This window comes from Aythya fuligula, chromosome 7 (genome assembly GCF_009819795.1).
Source record: "Aythya fuligula isolate bAytFul2 chromosome 7, bAytFul2.pri, whole genome shotgun sequence".
NCBI lineage: Eukaryota > Metazoa > Chordata > Aves > Anseriformes > Anatidae > Aythya > Aythya fuligula.
In genome coordinates, this window is record NC_045565.1 from 29,326,657 (window position 1) to 29,343,529 (window position 16,873).

General features: G+C 39.6%; 1 protein-coding gene across 9 annotated transcripts in view; it reads right to left on the minus strand.

The window, feature by feature from the left end:
* The window catches only part of ABLIM1 (actin binding LIM protein 1), a 136,395-nt gene that overhangs the window by 73,918 nt on the left and 45,604 nt on the right, over positions 1 to 16,873 (minus strand). For all 9 annotated transcript variants that reach the window (XM_032190793.1, XM_032190797.1, XM_032190801.1 and 6 more), the window contains 2 exons: positions 3,295 to 3,421; positions 2,033 to 2,126 (listed from right to left, as the gene is read on the minus strand). In XM_032190793.1, coding sequence (XP_032046684.1) covers positions 2,033 to 2,126; positions 3,295 to 3,421 — 221 coding nt within the window. The remainder of the gene's footprint in view (positions 1 to 2,032; positions 2,127 to 3,294; positions 3,422 to 16,873) is intronic.

Genomic DNA, 16,873 nt, shown 5'->3' on the forward strand with positions numbered 1-16,873 from the left:
AAGAAGAGAAAGAACTACAAGGCAAGAAACCAACCTTGACACCAAAATGACTGCAACAAGGTTCTGTCTGGGACACGAAGACTCTGATAAACCAAACTTTAGCTTAGATTGTGATAGAGAGCTGAACTCTAGTTGAGTTGAACTCATTTTCTCCTGGCCTCAGCTGATTCAGCTCTGAAAGGGTATAGCTCTAGATCCTCTCAGAAACCTAATTTTATTTCTCACTGATACTAGAAAGAGCAACATGAATGCAACCTTTCTATATTCACATCCACTACACAGAAGGCTCCAAACAGAAATAGCTCATTTCTTCCCAGCTCTCCGCAGACTCAAAGAACCTCCTCTTTTATTATTTTCATCTCCATGCCTCTGAATAGATCACATTGCTTTCAGCAATAGATTGCACAGGTTTGAGCACCTATCATGTGCTGTGTAATAGAGTAACAGCAGAAATAGCATCTAAAGTCATTTTTGAATATTTTATGCTTCCCAGTCTCACAAATCCAATTACTTCTCTCCAACTATGCTGAGTACTCTCCAACAGAGAGTACTAAACTGAAAAACTCATCAGTAGATGTGAACAGATAGGCAGATGGTAGTAGACCTCTAGATAAAAGCCAGAGACACAGCCTTTCTAACTCAAGGGAAAAGTCAGACTGTTCTCACTGATTATCTTTGTGGCACTCCAAAAGAATTAGAAACACACTGCAAAGGAGGCAGACTAAGATCACAGCTAACTGGAAAAGTGTACTTCCTCTCAGTAGAAGCAGTGACAGGTACAGCAGCTGTCTACATGCTTTCTGAGTCTCAGTTGGTGGCTACTGTCCTGGCTAATATTCGAATATTGAACTACAGAGACCTCCAGAGCTAGAAAATCGAGCTGTTTCCACTTTACATCAAATATGAAACTTATCAGATGAGGGCTGACACAGTCCTATACCAGCAGTAGATGGAACACAAAGAAGAGAACTTATAATACACATTTAACTAGCAAATTCCATCTGTTTTTATTTTGGTAATACTTTCAGGTTTATTTCTTGGACTCATTAAAATAATACATCTGGTTTCCTCTCCAAAAAATATGCCTGTAACTGAAATTCTTCCTGGCTTTCCCATTTCTTCCACTTTATTATATAAAGGGAATTTTGTGTTGGTTCCCCCGTTTTTGCTCCAGGAAGGTTGAGTATTAAACATAACTAAATCTGGAGCCAAGCCACACAGCCCGTTCTGGGCCTAAGCTCAAAGGTCAGGTTATTTCCATTGAACATAGAATCCTATATGGAAGGGAGGCAACAGGTTTGTTCCTCATATTTCAATGGTAACAGGACAAGGAAGGTCATCTGCATTTTTACCCACTGAACATTTCTGTGATGACACAAAGGGATGCATGCATAATTCAAGAATCCCATCTCACAGGGGACTAGTCACAGCCATGGGAGACAGTACTGACAACAAAAGATATGCAACTGTAAAATGATTTGGCCAGAGAGGCAAAGAGAACACAGAGGATTCCAACTAAAAGTAAACAAAAGACTGTTCAGACATTTTCTGTTTGTGCCTTCTTGTTTCTAACATATTATTTCCAGTACATTTCTCCCTCGCCTTGTCAGCATCATTCATATCATCTGGCCTTATTTGAGAAGAAAAATCTCAGGTACACAACCCCCCTTCATGACTATATATCTCAGAATACTCACAGTTGTCAAAGGTAATGATTCCAGTACTCAAATTACCTCTATAAATATATCAAATCTGACACAGAATAAGAAATGCAACAGACTTTGCACATCACCACTAAAAAAGAAACATAGAAATCATAAATCCATAGAAACTAGTGTAATTAATTCTCTATCACATACTTTCCCTGATTGCTCCAAAGGTAAAACACTTGAAAATATTTCTGAAAATTAGCACCTTTGCTCTAAAATCAGCAGTAAAATTTTCCCATGAGAATTTTTTATTTTTTTGCAGCTCCTTGAGAACATAATGGGATGTGGCCCAATTCTTAAACTCCATCTTACAAAGCACGTACCTCTAGGACTTTCCCAGTAATGAACTGGTGACATGCTTCACACTTGACTCCAAAAAGAACCTGATAGTCCTTTTCACAATAAGGAGCACCATCTCTGAAAAAGAAAATCCACAAAATATAAACCACCTTTTAATAAATGGGTTACAGCATGACTTACATTCTTCCCTTGTTTTCACTCTGGAACTCCAATGAACAGCAATCGGCAAATGGGAGAGAAACCAAGAGATGTATTTTGCAGTAGAAGAAAAAAAAATAAAAAATCATATTCTCATAATTCTATAATTATTCCTTTAAATTTCCATAAAGGAAAGGTACCCAACCTTGAAACACTGAAGCAAACCTCATTCTTAAAAACAGACTCTAGAACTACAGGTGGTACAATTCTAGAGAAATTATTGGAACTCTGTCCATGGTGATGAGTGGAGATCATTCAACAAAGAAATCTTCCGTAGTGTGTGAAGAGCGTAACCAGTTGCTTTTAAGTGTAAGGTCATGGATGTTTTTGATATGAACAATGTACATCCATCGTACAAATGGAAGCACCAATCAGAACTTAATATTATTTCTCAGGCGCTAGCATTGACCTTCTTTTAAGAAATTACAGAATTTATTTCATTTAATTGATTTATAATATTATACATCCCACTGTACTTACTGATGGGTTTGTGAAACATACTTTATTTCCCTACATTTTCTCCTCATTATATACTTGAAGAGGAGAACAAGGACTGTATCTTAATTCCCTCTGTTTTATAATTACAACACTTTTCCCCCTTCACTTCCTCTGCCCCTCCTTATGTTCAATACTCTCTTCATTAGTTTCTCATTTGGAGTTGAGAAACACTGACAGGTCAATCACATCATGTTTAGTCTATTCTGTAGCAAAGGCAAATAACGGACAGGTTCCTATTTTTTTCCTCAATATCAATGTTGGAAAACAAAATGGCACAAAGCCATATCAAAGCTGTATCTAACACAGAAAACATATAGGAATTCACTCAAACCCTTGTGGGAGCATTGAGATACAACCTCTTCTGTACTGGTATTAAGTAGGGACTGCTATCATTAAACATCACATTGCAGTTGCTCTGTCCAGTTTACCTCCCTTCCCCAGCTCAGCTCTCACTGACAGCAAAGAATTTTGGCATATGCTGAGAGGTGATAGAAATTGGATACCAAAAGGTGAACTTTGCTGCCAGCTCTTCCCTTCTGGCAACAAGAACTCACACCAAGAGTGCAGGAGAGTTGCAAAGGCTACTTACTTGCTGATGTATTCCCCAGTTAGGACCTTCCCACAGGCCTTACACTTAAAGCATCCCAGGTGCCACTGCTTATCCAGAGCTAGCAATGCTTGTCCATTCTTTATGTCTCTTCCACAGCCAGCACAATCTGCAAATAAGCAAACAAATGCATTGCTGTCAGTTACCCGGTTCATTGATGCTCATTAACCACCCAACAATCGCTAGACTTGGTAATCAAAGAGGAAAATTACACAGCTATGCAGAGACACATCTTCCTTTCCTCAGAGACTTACAGATCCTCCATGAAGATACAGTCTTCTTTACTACAGACATATTCAGCAGAGGACAGAAATCTCTATCCAGTTTTTCACACTTTGTGATTCAAAGATTGCTAGGTAAGCTTTGTACAAACTTAAGATTTTGTTGGGAAGCAGCTATGAACCATCATCCAGAAAAGTACCAGCCTTCCAAAGGAATCAGTATTTTTCTCATTTTGCTTTTTACAAGATCTGGAGTGCCAAAGTGAAGCAAAGAAAGGAGGCCTGGGCGAGTGCCACCAGGATGCTGCAGTCTCCCATTGGGTGGCAGCAAAGCCCAGGACGTCCACCCAGCCACGGGCGGTGGCACATCCCAGCCCAGGAAGAGAGGAGAGAGCATTTTTAGCAAGGGCCTGAGGCAAGGGTGACAGCAGTGTGACAGCACTAAATGCTATATGACGGGACATATTGTGTTCCACCTGCAGGTGTGGAAAACAGCAGCTTTGCTGGGCTCTAATAGGCACAAGCACTCTCACTTGGGGATTTTGGTACTACCCAGTAGCCCACGCTCAATTTTTGCTGTGATTCAGAAAGACAATTTGATGGCAGACAGCAAACCTGAAGCCTGGAGCCACCGAATGCCCTCTGTCCCAGAAGATGCCACAACATCTCACGTCACATCAGAAATCTTGGGCTCAGCCCTGAGCTCCCATTCCTCTCCATTCAGATATAAGATATTCAAGAGATTTCCTGGCATGGGGCAGTTCAGTGCATGGGGAGATTTGACGAGACTGATGTGGGACACAGCAGGGAACCACTGGTGCTGTGTTGGAGCATCGAGAGAAAGGACAGCCTGGCAGAGCAGCGAGACAGAAAGGGAATGCCCATCAACTGGGACATGCTGGAAGCCAGTGACAACCCAGAACAAAGGTTTTTCTGTATTTTATTATCCCAACACTCTTTTTGTGTTCTTTTCATGAATGTAACATCCTCTCCATGTGTCTGAAACATCAACAAACAGCCTCAAACCAAGACCAGTGCCAGCTGACTGAACAGGTACAGCCCTGACACCATCATCTCCTCACAGTTTTACAGCCCAGGTAACACCACACCCTGCAAAAGGGCGACTCCAGATTTATTATCACAACTGACAATAAAAGGAGTGCCTCCTTTTGACACCCAAGGGCCTGACTTTTGTTTGCTGGATAATGGGCGAGGACAGCCCCAAATAGACGCTGTGCATTCCTGCTAACCAGGTCACTATTTGCAGCAGGCCTCTCTATCAGCATTCTTCATGCTCACAACTCCCTCAAGAGAACAGGCCCAAGCACCACACTATCTTGTAATAAAATGCAAGTCACAGACCAATGATGCAGCTTGGTCTTGAAAAGCAACCCTGAGATGTCCTAATCCCAGGGCTTTGCTCTAAAGGACAAAAGTTACAAATTGAAATTATGAAATGACAAGTACTGACAGCACGTAATGGATCCCTCTGCTCTTCTGTGCCATTTCAAGGCTTCATGCCACTCCACAATGACAGCAAGGGCTGGAACAGGTCACTGAGAGAGGCACTGGAGTTTACGAAATGGGACTGAGGGGGAGACAAGTGAACATCTGTCAGGATGCCATTGGTACATGGATCTTCCCTTTGGTTTGGAGAGGATACTACATTATATCAGGTTCCTTCCAACCTGAAGCCATGCAATACACCTACCAACTGTAACAAGAAATGAGATCTTTCCTCCCACCTCAGTGGGTGCTGAGCTGCAGCTTTAATCAGCACCCATTTCTCAGCTTCCTAGCACTCCTGCTTCTCCCTGCTGTGCCAGCTTCCACATTCCTGACCTGCGGTCCTGCCAAGCCATGACACATTCCCTGTTGCAATAATCCCTCCAAAAATCTGCTGTATTTTCCATGCTTTTGGCAGCTTTATCCAGGCAAGTTTTGTGAAGCTGAAATTTTGCAGATACGGAACCAAGAAAGAGATTTTTTAAAGCACCTTGTTGCACTTCAACTGAATTTCTGAAGCCGAGTCAGAATAGAAGAACTGCCTTATGTAAAAGGGCCCACCCAGTCCACAGTCTTTGTCTTTCCTGGTGCAAAAAGCAGTTACGTGGAGGAAATAGGGATCCATGAAGCATGCCCACCTGTGTACTTGCTTCCTGTAAGTCAAAGGTGGCGGTGTTGGACATGCATTTATTATTCTATAGCAACTATGACATTCACTCACTCTTTGTGTGTTCCTTAAAGAGTAAATGAATATCAATCATTATTTCCAGTCACAGGCATACTGAACATCTAATATCAAAGCAAGCTAATAGCCCAAGTACTGTCTTACTAGGCTGAGATGGCTTTTAACTAAACCTGATTTTAATTCTAGCAAAACAGTTGTGTATATGCATGAGAAGCTAGCAATTATCATTATTTCCTAAAATAGAGAGTAAATAAGGCTGGACTAGGCTAAGAAAAGATCATTTATTCATCCAAATTCTACAAATAAAAGCCATTTATGACCGCAGGCATGCATGAAGCATATTAAAGCATTTGGCTGAATGTCATCAACAGACAGCATATGCAGGCAGGATCTCAGTATCACACTAAGCACAGGCTGCATCAGCGTAAGCCATAACCATCTCGTGCTGCAAAGAAAAGGGCAGTGAGATAAGACTAGTGGTTCACAACCACATGCCAGGCCAAACTTGTACTCAAAAATCTGAAAACTCTCTCCCAGAATTTTGTGTAATGGTTCCCACAGCAGTTCTCCCTCTGGCTTCACACCTGGGTCAAACAGATGGTGTCCCTTTGACCTTGAGCTCTCTTGTGCTCTCTTTTTGTCAGATAACCCACATTCCTCCCCACTCACATCCATTTCACAGCTGGGCCGGCATAACGCAGAGAAGTGCAGTGTGAATGCACGAGTGAGCAGTACAGCTCCTGCATACACTTAGAACATAAAGAAAAGCCTACCACAAAATCAGTATGTGGAATTACATTTGAGCTGAAGGAAGACTTGAGGTGAGACAGTCCATGGCACTAATTCTCCTAAGAAATGTGAAGTAACACACATGCTGATGTGTATTGTGGCTGCCTGTGACACCAATAGCTGCAATTCCCCACCTTGTAGCCTCCACCAGCTCAGACGTGGTACAGAAGAAGTGAATTTGCCCTCTCTCAGCAGTAGCTGACAGCATCATTTTTAGCAAGTCCTTGCATGGTTCTCTGCCAGAGATGGTTTAACATAACCTGTTGTGGTTTTCCTGTTCCCTGACTAGGCCTGCACAATCTGAAGATACATCCTAACATATTTAAGTTACAGCTCTGGAAAAAAAATCACTCAGAAGGCTGTCATATTTGATGTGTCTGAACACAAAAGCAAATGACAAGAAGGACAAAAGGGCTGTAGCTGAACGTTGAGTCAGCCACCCCAAAAGCATGGAAAAGTGGGGGGACAGGGCAATGGGAAGTGGCATGACACTGTAATACTGTGCATGATGAAGACCTCCACCCCCCAGTCACCTTAAGCTGCCTCATTAGAAGATGCAGGCCAGGGTGCGCTGCCTTCCATGGCATCTTGCTCGTGAAGATGCAAAGAGAAAACACATTTCCCTTTTTAGCATCTGCATCACCCCAGCCATCCAGGAGTGAAAAATCCTGCACAGCAACCCATTCGTCACTGCCTAAATTAAGCGGTGGATTTTCTTCCTTTGCCTCCCTCCCCTGCTCTCAGCCAATAGCAGGGAGCTCACCCCTGCTGGATCCCTGCACAAGCAGGGGGCTCGGAGCTGACACAGATGCATTAACCCTAACAACACTGCCTAGGGCCTTGCCCACTCCCATTTGTATTGCTTTGAAAATTGACTGGCAATTGTACCTTTCTCTCACATTCTCCACTTGCTGCATAGAACATATCAGAGGAAAGTCGTCTCTACCTGCTTTTGTCCTAAAGAACATCTTTGTGCAAAATCACGTGCAGGATGAGTTGATGTGAGCAAGCCAACTTTGTTCTGTGCAGGGGGCTGAACAGAGCTAACAGTATTCTGGCTTAACGATGCATAATTAAGCCACCAAAAAGTTCTCGTCAATCCTGATAGCCATTGGTAGCACGTGTCTAGATAAAGCCTGAAGCTGCTGAACTTCTACAAATCACAGGAGTGAGACTCTGTTACGGTTCCTATAAAGTACAATACATCAGTTGTACGGAGACAACACCAGCAGCATTCAAACCTGCAACAGGTAAAACAGGGAATCTAGTATCTATTTATGTCTATGTAAAGATATTTGTTTGAAAACAAACTTTCATTCAACATGCACAGAAATATACTGCCAAACACAACTGGACAAAGGGAGCAAGCTACAATGGACAGTGGCTTGGAAGTGGAAAAAAAAAAAAAAAAAAAAAAGTAAAGAGGCAAATATTATCACTGGAGTCAAAGTAAAGAAATCTCTAACTGTAAATAATTCTTAGCCACCTTGAAAAAAGACACTTGCATCCCAGTAATTCTTCTGTGGAAATCAGGAGATTGAGCAAGTTATCCTTTCTCACAGAGTTAGGGGACCAGAGAAGTTTCTCTCAGTTACCCTTTAACCACAAAGATCAGGCAATGCTTTTTAAAGCCCTGTTTTAAAATTAAAACTTTCAATGATATCACACAGGCTTTTCTAGCTCATCAAGATACTTCTGTGAAAGCTAAAAATACAAACTCACTTTGTCTGTTTACAGTATATTAAATGCTTTCAAAGTTTAAGCCACAATCATTTGATTGTTATGGCAGTAATGAGTTCTGAAGTCAAGAGAAGGCCATACAATACTGGAAATTTTTCCAGAATTGAGATCCATGTATGTTACTCAATTTTGCAATGAAATCTGTTGCCAGACCCTTCCTCTTTGCCAATGTAAAGATGGACAAAATGTGTTATTGCCCTTTTGCTAAAGGCAAAACAAACTCATTCCAACATCCTTGTACTCCTGAATAACCTAACAATGAGAGGCTGGGCTCACACAATGAAGGGAACAAAATTTCCCATGGGAAGCGGAACATAGCTTTGACCATTTATCATAAATGGCAAGTTGGAAAAAATGATATTTTCAAAATAAATATTTAAAGAAAATAAAAGGCTTTATGTGATTAAATATGGAAAGAAATTACACTGGCATAGAATGGCATTATTTGCTTGCAGCACAAGTCCCTGTTAACCACCTATGAGTGCCTAACATTGACTTGCCTGTTTAAGAACTTGACTAATATACATGGAAATATAAACTAAACCCACTTATATGAAGATCACTGTGTGATTATCTTGATATATAATTACTGGAAACAACACTTTCACCATTTGATGTAATTTAAGGTAATTCAAAAGGATGAAAGCTTGTCCCTAACTTTAGTCTGTTAATATGGCATTGTTATATTATTAGATTTTTTCTTCTTCTCCTCTTTATTGATGTGAGCATTTGTGTTAGTTGTCTACGCAAGAACAGGAAACCATTTCGCTTCCTTTCTTATATTGCTACACCTCCTTCTCTACAGAGGACGAACCAATTGGCCTTTACCCCCTTACTCCTGGAAAGTGTTCCTGCAAGCAACATACCACCAAGTTGGCCTTTCTCCATGATATCAGCCACCTTTTCAACCCAATCTTTCCTACACGTCTGAACAGAAAACCAAAGTGTGATGAAAATAGCTTGTAGCATCTCTGTCTCTTTCTTCCTCCACCTGTCTTAGAGAGGAATTTGTAATTGTCCTGTAAAAGAAAGGTGACAGTACTTTTTTTTTTTTATTTTTTTATTTTTACACTTAGCAGCCCCAGTGTCCCAGTTGTAAAACTACTCTGAGGATAAATCTCAGCCAGATACAGATCAGCAGTGGCTATCTGAAGCTAGTCTAACCCGTTATTTCCTTTACCACACATTCAGGACTTGGATAATTACAGCTGAATTTAAATTCACAGCTCTAACTCACAGTATGCCAAGGGAGTTGCTCAGTTTGCAAATAAGCTGCAGTGCTTAAAGCCCAGCTCATGGACAGTACATGCTGTGTCTCTTCATTTGAAGACTATTTTGGGTAATTTTCCATTGTTACTCTTGGAAAACAATTAAAACTGTACTATCTCCAATATGGAAACTTTTAGGAAGGTTTTTATGTCCTGGTAACCCATGGCAAACTGAGCTCTAAATAACAACAGTCAGTGACCTCTGATTCCTGACCTATTACCTGGTAGCCTCTCTGAATATGGCAATTCCCAAATACTCGTGTCTGGGGATTTCCTCCTATAGTTGTATTTTCCGAACTAGTGATGCCTCCCAATGCAACACCCATTTACTGAGCAATTCCTTGCATTTCTCCCAGAACTCTCTTTGGAATTATATTTGATTAGTGTTGGTAAAGACTTGTGAGATGGATTTATTTTTTTTCCAAATTTGAGATGGGGTTACACATACATAAATAGTAGCAGATCTGTAATGGTCCATTCACAATTGTTCTTGCCCAATTTATACACAATACCAAAGAATGCAAAGGAAATAGGCAAAATGGACTGAAAACATATTCCTGAAAAAAAAAAAAAAAAGAAAAAAAAAAGGTTACATTTGTGAACCAACATTTTCTGATGGAGAATTACTAAGTCAGAAACTTACTGCCCTGCCACCACTATATTCTCAATGCAGTTGCTGTTCTGTTTCTCATCACCCAAAAAGTTAGCTTCTAACAATGCTTTATACACCTCCAGGGAAGGAGCAAAGTTGATTTATAAAGCAGCAGTGAAAATACAAACCCTCATAAAATAAGAATTAGATGAGCAAATGGAGGTTTCTTATGCAATTTAGCCACTGGTACAAAACATAAGTGACAACTAAAATTAACCTAAGAAAACAATTCAAATTATGGAAATGTCTCAAAAATTGCAAACACTCCGCAAAAGAATAAAACTTTTTGGAGTAATCACAGAAATTGGCCATCACAGTCACTGAAAGGATTTAACAAGGGAAGAACTGAGTATTCTTCTGCCATAAACCAATGGCTTTTGGCAGACAGGAATTGTACTTGAGGTTTGCATCACTTTTTTCTACCCTTTCATGAATGTTGATTTGCTTATTTTAGTCTTCAAAAAAGGGCAGGATAGGGCAAATTTTAGACCCATAGTATTCTCAATGTATTAAAAAGCCAGTAGCCCTGCAAGATTATTAAAAACCAATTTAAATTAAGATAGGGGAAATTTAATACTCATATTTAAAAATCAAGGATGTTATTAAAAATCCAAATTGTACACTTTAAATCACTTTTACACATTTAAAGTTAAAAAATCCAAACAGGATTTGAAAACACAAAGGAAACTTGCTCTCTTTTTCATATCTATAAACAAAATCAGGTATGATAAGGTCCATCACTTTTAAAACCCTTACAGACATAGTTATACAAAGTAAGTAGCTTTATAAAGCTACCTTTGACAAATCAGGAGATACAAAATTAAAATACATTTTAATGTATTAACATTCCGCATGTGTCCAGCAGATTTCAGGTAGTTTCTGAAATGAAAAAAAAAATAATCCACAATGCTATTTTTATGCCTTGTAATTATTTCCATGCAAATGGATCTAGATGTAAGTCATGAGCAAAAATAGTCATTATGTAAAAATACAGATGTCAAAAAATTTGACTAATTTATACAGAACTATACTAGTTTAAGTAAATGTGTACACATACGGAGTGCTTAGTAGTTACCCTCTTCTTTAGGAGAATAATTAAAAGTATAAGTGCAAAACAAGGTTCCAATCAATTCTTTTAATCAAGGTTTCCTGGGTTCTTAGTTAAGCTATGATTAAAATCAGTGATTTAAATCACAGTGTTTGAAATCAATCCACAATGATATCTGTAGTGTTTTGATTCTATGATAAATCAAAAGTTACGTGACTACATGGACCCTTCTGTCAAGTCCCAAATACCCTCAGCTCAATCTCCAGTACACAGGCTTGAATGCCACAGAGATAAGTGAGTGCTTCTCTACCTTTAGCAGGTAAGCCAGGAATTATGAAATGAGAATTCTGTGTGCTACAGCATACTCACAAAATATCAATTCCTTAAGAATCAAAACTATATACAAGATTTTTACAAACCCGTTTTAAAATGCAAGTTGAAAAACAAAATTATTGAGTTGCACTAGGGAACCAAATTGTTCCCCAGTGCTCTCTCTGACTGCCGTGTATGCGTACTGGGAGCGTGCATCCCTTGAGACAAAACTGGGCTCTGCGTCCTCCACTAAGGCCTATCTACATCTGTGCCAAGCAGTTGGACAACTCCTCCATATATTATGCAGCTTTGACACACAACACGGAATTGTAAGATATTTCCTAAGAATGAGCTCAAAAATCATGCGCTGGATGTTGCTTAATACCCTTTTAAGCCCAAAATCATTGCAGATAGCTTGCTTCCAAATAGCCAGCCAAGTCTTCCCCTTCAGATTTTGTGTCCTCCCTGCAGACTTGCAGGAGTATTGTGACTGCTCGGGAAAGAAGACTAAAGAACAAAATAATGAAAAATCAGTCAAATGTGGATAAGCAGTTACAAAGGCTAGGTGCAGGCCTTTCACAACAAATATGATTAAAAAAAAAAAAAAAAAAAAAAAAAACACAACCAAACATCTATTTTATTTATGCAGCTAACTTCTAACAGAGAAGTTTGTGATGCCTATAAATTTGCTCAGGCATATTTCTGATGCTTTTTTTTTTTAAAAAAAACAAGCTCTTTCCCCACACTTTTTTAGGCAGTGAGACAAAAGATGATTCCCATTTATTCCTGATCACCTTTTTCTTCAACAGATCAAGCACCCCAGCTCTGCCCTACTTTAGCTTTGCCACAAGCCCTGCTGGAAGTTTCAGATATTTACTGGGAGCTTTACTGTATCTTATTTGAAGAGATAAGGCTATTGAATCATTAACAAAGATATCTTTCTCCCACAAGTTCATTAAGCATTAAGCTTATTATTTATATCACAATGGAGCTAAGAGCCCCAGTTGTGAGCCAGGATGTGGCTCTGTTGGGCTCCGTACAGATAGGCATGAAAGCATTTGTCCCAGAGAATCCTGGGTCATCCTTTGAACCAGAACAAAATGTGCAAAGCGGGCAAGGACAAACATACAAAACAGCATTGTGAAAGCTCCACGTGGAAGCTGGCTGGCCAGGGAACAGCTGCACCGAAGCTTATTCATGCACTGTATGACTGGCCATTTTGGAAACTCTGGTCCAACATTGGCTCTGTACTTCAATGCTCTTAGCTCACAACAGAGACCGCTCCAAAGAAAGGAGTGTCAAGGTATCTTCTTTGTGCTGCTTTCCAAACAGTATCACTGCATATCTCAGCATGTATTGGACACAAGTTATCTATTACACTGAAGAAAAGTAAACTATGGGACTCCATCATTTTGAAAGATGATGCATTTTTCCCAATGAAAGCCCTTGCTCAGTGATGGTACTGCTTCAGTCTTTTGTGGATAAGGAGGTTTTGTCATACCCATCTAGGGAGCCTACTTCTCATTTGAAATGCAATTTCTTAATCAGTTAATATACATCACTAAAATGTTCCAGCCTTTCAGCAAAAAGATAATCAGCAATAACTAAAACTTCCTTACCAGTAACCAGACAAGGAGCCAACACAGAAAGGAAGAGGAAGTAATGTAATATTCTTATTAGTGATGTGCTTTATCATGGAAATTCTGAAGGGTAATGCCTAAGGGGAAAATCTCTGTCCAAGGAAAAGGGCAATCTCTTAAACTGTGCTCAAAGCCACGTAGCCTCCTCTGAATTTCAGAGATGAGCATGGAAGCAGACTGCTGGTTCAAGCTGTGCCAAGGCAGACTGCTGGCACCACCTCCCCTGCCTGCCCCGAGCACGGGGATGTCTCTGTGGCTGCTCTGCTCTCAGGTATTCTTTTAACTACTGTCTAGAAATTTATAAATAAAAACCAAGGTCTAAATAAACTATGAATTTGTATTTGGAAATGCCCACATCAATTCATTCACCAGCTGCCCTAGTGAGAATTCAGTGATTAAATGCCCAATGGAGAAGCATTAAAGAGGGTACGCCTGGTAATTTCTCGAATCTACTTGCCTCTGCATAAATAAGTAACAATAAATTATGTACATAAAGTTTGAATTTGGCTTTGGCTCTTTTTTTGCTCTAAATTACAGCATGAAATTAGAAAAACATACATTTTGCAGAATTTTAAAGGTGGTCTTCAAAACAGTCCATTGAATATGTGATCCAAAATACTGAGGGAGTCTGACTTGAGGCTGTCATATATGGACCAGAGATTCATTCTGTTAATTAACATCTATATTGTAAGGGGGAGGTGGAGGGAGAAGAAGAGGAAGCAGAGCACCCATCACCACCAAACAGACCACAGACAAGCTGTAGCCTCCCCTGTAATTACAGATAACAGATGCCTGTACAACTGCTTCTCTACATGTTGAACTACATGAACCATAACAAACAGGTGTGTAAGCATGTAGCTAGAGTACAAAGGAAAATAGGAAGAGCTTAAGACAGTACAAACCAGGCAATCATGATGCTGTGTAACAGCTTGGACACTGTTTAAAACACAAATACTAATTGACCAGATACACTACTTACATTATGCCGTTACTAAGACCCAAACAAAATAACTTTATGACTTTGGCAGAAGCTTGAAGACCATGAACCATCCAAGCCATCAACATTACACTTCTAGTCTTTCACAACCCAGTTCAGCATCATCTCTGCTCTCAGATTTGATTTTTAAATACCAGGCTCTTGCCCCCTGCACCTGTGTTGCTCTGCACAGATCCTCGTCACTTTGCTTTATAGAGCATGTCTCATTTGTCATGCTGTCACATGAAATAAAGCCAGAAGAAAAAAAGACCACCAACCATTTCATTTGTCTGCAAGGCTACATACAGGTATTTGGCCTTAAATTTCCTGCTGACTTCAAGGAAAATCCCAAAGCTAATGAACTCTGTTCATCCACCAGTGTCTAACGAACACAGATGACTAAATTATGAATTAAAACATCTGTATACTTAAAAAGACTGTCTTAGAAAAAAAAAAAAAAAAAAAAGGAATAAAAAAGGAGTCACTGATATGTTCTTTAAGAAAAAAGCTATAATTATTCCAAGTAATGTATGTGGAGCAAAATATATATATATTAATATAAACACAGTAAAGAAGTACCACAGACCCAACTAGTCTTAAAGAAAAAAGGAAAATGAACTTTTCAGTATTTTTCCTTCTGATTGCCATGGGTGCGCACTATAAGAGTGTAATAATATTCAGGCTCATGATATTCAAGATCTTAACCCCTGTATTTAGAGGCATTTGATTCTCCTTGAAAGCATCCAAGAAAAGCTATCAACAAACCTTTCATTTATGTGAAATAACAGACATCAGAAAACTGTGTGTCAACATTAATGCAGACATTCCAGTGGATACAAAGCTTCCTTTTTTACATTACATAAACCAACCAAACCTGATACACTTTCAGTCTATGGAATTTCCTCACCTCCAACTTTCTTTGTTTTAAGGAAAACTGCCTCCAGTAATCTACGTGAAAGTGATCAGGCAAAACAGAACACAATATAGGCTGGAAAATAGATGCACAGTATGAATGAGATTCTTTTCTAGAAGAACTTATGTTTAAAAAAAAATCTTTTCAAAGAAGGGTGAAGTATTAGAAAAGATTGATGTGTCTCATTGAGCCAGCAGGAGAGAAGTGGAAGCAATCTGGAACAGCTTACACTAATTAAAATTTACTCTTCAGTGCCAGCAAGAAAGGCGTCTCAGTATCTAAGTCAACTTTTGTGTGAAGCTAAAGCAGCAGCTGGCATATCTCTGAACACACTCTATTAGGAGGATGCTTCATTCGTATTCTTTTAATTGAAGTTGTCTGTACTTATGAGCATATACTGGTCCTGCTTTCATTTGTCAGTTTTGGAGAGTTTTGCTCTAAAATGACCAGAACCTCTACACTGTATCTCCCACGACTATTTTCTACAACTATCTGTCCACAACAGATGATACACAGTGGCAGGTACTTGCACATCTCTACCTAGTGCACACTAAATTGGTAAGAGCAGGAGCTCTCTTGTTCTGTGCACAGGTAAGTTTGCCCAGCAGGACCCAATTTTGATTTAAAAAACAAAATCTCAGCACAAGTGAGAGTCAAAATTATGTATTACCATCCCTTCTACCTATGGTTTCAGTTTGGAACCCAAACAGACAATTCTAGCAGAGACTATGGCTATCAAGAAGTGACTCCCCAGCTCTGTCACTTGTCATCAGTGATACAATTCCTATAAATACTGTTTGCTAGGTAGCATTTTGGCACCTGGAGTCTCATCATGAGGAAGGGGCCCCAGTGCTGGACAAGCACACCCCTCTTGGAGAACCAGGTCTTACTGTGATCCAGATACTCCTCTCACTGAACACCACTAGTTTGGGAACCAATGCTATGACAGAGAAAAAGAACGTCAGTGCCGTCCACATCGCTAGGTCCTCCAAGTCCTTGCTGGTTATCACTCCTAGATATCAGAAATTCAAACAAGTATGATTTCCACATGATTCCTTTAACTCAGAATGATTCTCTGGGTGCCTGCAGGTCTGCATACAACTTTATGTTAGTTTATAATTCTTCTAAATATTTTTAGAGTTTCCTTAACTCTTCATTAACCAATTAGGCCTGGGCTTTTTCAGCTCCAAAGCCACAGTTAGAGTGGAATATTATGGCTTAACAGACAGAAAGGCATGACACCAAAACATGCCTTTCTTTTCTCATTTTCCTAAGTGTCTGAGTACATGCTCTCAGTCAAATCAGAACCTGAGATTCTCTTCACTCATCTGCTGAGCATAAACCTTATCCAACTATGCCTTTACATTGCCCTTCATAATCCCAGGATCTCAAAGCCAAGTACCAGTAGAAAATACAGAAAGCCTCCCTCAACAAAACCAAAATTGCTGGTAAACTACCTAGTATCACAAAAAAAAATCTGCAGTCATTTTGAATTATAAAACTATGCTGGGTAAATCATTACAAATTAACCTCCTAAGTGCAATCCAGAAGTCAGAGAAAGAATCAGAAATTCCAAAAGATTTAATGGTTAAGTTACCACAGGCAAAGCTGAATACTTCCTGTGAGTCAGTAATTTACAAATTCTCTTATAAGCATTAAAACTCAACAGCAAACCAAGTTAATTTCCCTTTGAAACTTTCTTCACCCTCTCTTTCCCCTTAACTTGATTTCTCTCTCTCTCTCTTTTTTTTTTTTTTTAAATAATAACGGTTTCTTAAGAACCATTCCTGAAAACGGTTCCTGATCACAAA